The sequence below is a fragment of the Otolemur garnettii genome, unplaced genomic scaffold (genome assembly GCF_000181295.1).
Source record: "Otolemur garnettii isolate 467f Iridium unplaced genomic scaffold, OtoGar3 scaffold00205, whole genome shotgun sequence".
Taxonomy (NCBI): Eukaryota; Metazoa; Chordata; class Mammalia; order Primates; family Galagidae; genus Otolemur; species Otolemur garnettii.
The window spans coordinates 1,337,903-1,340,537 of record NW_003852600.1 but is presented as its reverse complement, the minus strand read 5'-3'; the positions used below and the strand labels follow the sequence as shown (position 1 = coordinate 1,340,537).

The 2,635-nt window shown below is 40.8% G+C and overlaps 1 protein-coding gene across 1 annotated transcript in view; it reads right to left on the bottom strand.

Moving 5' to 3' along the window:
* The window catches only part of CEP162 (centrosomal protein 162), a 99,951-nt gene that overhangs the window by 61,081 nt on the left and 36,235 nt on the right, over positions 1–2,635 (bottom strand). Inside the window, exon 11 of the mRNA XM_003801303.1 lies at positions 353–617. Within this exon, the coding sequence (XP_003801351.1) occupies positions 353–617 (265 nt within the window). The remainder of the gene's footprint in view (positions 1–352; positions 618–2,635) is intronic.

The window sequence follows — 2,635 nt, the reverse complement described above, 5'->3', positions numbered from 1 at the left end:
CTGGTTTACATCTAGTGTGGAGCTGAGCGTACAACTGACCCCGCTGGTTTACATCTAGTGTGGAGCTGAGCGTACAACTGACCCCGCTGGTTTACGTCTAGTATGGAGCTGAGGGTACAACTGACCCCGCTGATTTACGTCTAGTGTGGAGGTCAGCGTACAACTGACCCCGCTGGTTTACATCTAGTGTGGAGCTGAGCGTACAACTGGCCCCGCTGGTTCACGTCTAGTGTGGAGCTGAGTGTACAACTGATCACACTAGTTTAAGAAGCACCCACCCTAACAGTACCTATGTTCTTTACATAATTTCAGTTCTCAACATGTCAAATTGACTTAGATTATAAATACTTACTTTATCGATTTTGTCATCCCGAGGTAATAATGCAGGACTAGCAGATATCTTTCTTCTCAGGATATCGAGGTACATTTTATCTATATGTTCTTCTGTGGCAGGTGCCCCTGGGCAGCTACTTTCCAAATCCTTTGTTGTCTTTTGTAAAATCACATTCTCATCATTGTTGTCAAAAAATTGGTTACCAAGTTGTGGGTCTTGAGATATAACACTTGGACTCGTATTAAGAGGCAAAGGGCTAACAAATTCAGCCACTTTCTTAGAGCTATAAAACAAAACAGGACACAGATCATGAACTCTCTATAATGACTCCTCAAATATTAGTTATACACACACATGATAATGACTCAAACTGAGTTACTAATGTGTAACATAAATCATGATTCTGGTTATCAGAGGATATTCACGTAGCATCATATAATTGTCCCTAACTTCAGATAATAATCTTAGCACAGCATGTACAGAGGGTGACACAGGTAACTCTGAGACTGACTTTAAAGAGACACCAAACCAAACAACACTGGACTGCTTTTGTATAAGAAAAATAACAGAAGAAGCTTCTTTTTGCTTTACGTTGTATCTTTTATCCATAATTTCTTATAAAGTCAACATGTATTTGAGGCATGAAAAACATTTACTGATTTCATAATCATAATTATACCAAGGAATCATAAATACTAAAATGTATAAATTTAATCACAATTAAATTTAGGAAATATTTTAATATAAAGCAGAAAAGTCACTAGGATTTTACAATAAAATCATTCCTGTGATTTAAAATACTTAAATGTAATAATTCAAATAATTAGATATTAAATGTGTAAAAAATATTTCTTAAAGAAATTTTGGGGCAGCACCTGTGGCTCAAAGGAGTAGGGCGCCAGCCCCATATACCAGAGGTGGTGGGTTCAAACCCAGCCCTGGCCAAAAAAACTGCAAAAAAAAAATTTTTTTTTTTGGTTAAACATTAGCAAAGCACAAGGACTCCAAATATATGGGAATTTCTATTTTTAAAAGGATTTAATCCTATGCCATTTAATTTTATAATTTATAAACTAAGATTAAAAAACAGTCTAAGAGGCTATCATTTTCATGTTATAAAGAATGACTTCTTAGTAACTGGTAGAAGCTTCTAAAGTAGCTGGAATCATCAAAACTATAATGGTTCTTCCCGTTTTCATAGTGACAGAACCTCGCTAGGTGCTGCTCAGTTGTCCCCCATTCTTTCTGGCACCAGCTAAGGCACATTCCCCTGCTCCCTGCACCTGGACGCCATGGTGCGGGGCAGGTTTCAGGCAGCAGGAGACTGACAACTGGAGGCTGAAGGGAGGCAGCCTGTGCACTATGATGTCAGCCGTTTGCTCTGTTTCCTTGACACTGGCACAGACACACAGTGGAAAGCAAAGATCCCCATGAGCAAAGCTACATGATGAGGATGCTGTATGGGGGGCTCACAGTGTCTGTTAAAAAAATAACTGAATGAATTTCACTGCTGAATGGATGACAGGCTGTTTCACAGGGACACTTGATGGAGATTGGACAACGTGAGTTGCTTAGCACATGGCCTGCCTATGATCCTGTTATCGTCACGTGCCTTGGGGCAATGGCTTTATTTTAACCTCTTAAATCTCATGCGGTTTATCTTATCTATGAAATAGGGATAATAACGGACTATATCCCATGGAGTTGCTATGAGATTAAAGGAAATGATATATGTCGGTAACTCTGCATGGTCATTGCCCAGAGTAAACGTGATGCATGTTAGCTGCTATCATCCCCCACTAACTTGGCTTTATTTCAGTTTCATCTCTTGAATGATCAGGATAAAGATGCCTGTTCTACTTCTTACAAGGATCACATGAGATGCTGAACGTGCTACACCAATGCTACACCAATGCTAAGTGCTACACCAATGCAGAGTTGTCTTATGACAAGGTCACTGTCATGCGTTACTGTGTGTGCTGGAGCAACAGAGGGTCGTGTTAACACAGTGAGGATAAACCACATTGGAGCTGATGCATTTTCATGCAGCCCATTTCTCTTGTGACCACAGAACTCACCTTGTAAGATGATGGCCAATCTGTGGCTCGTCAAGAAGCAAATCTAGTCTCATGTATAGGACAAAATTCACCTTCCCCTCATGGCGCATCAACTGTCCCTGTGCTATTTAAACCTGAAGAGATGGCTCGGCTCCTATAGCTCAACCGGCTAAGGCGCCAGCCATGTACACCTAAGGTGGCGGGTTCGAATCCCCAGCCCGGACCCGCCAAACAACAATGACGG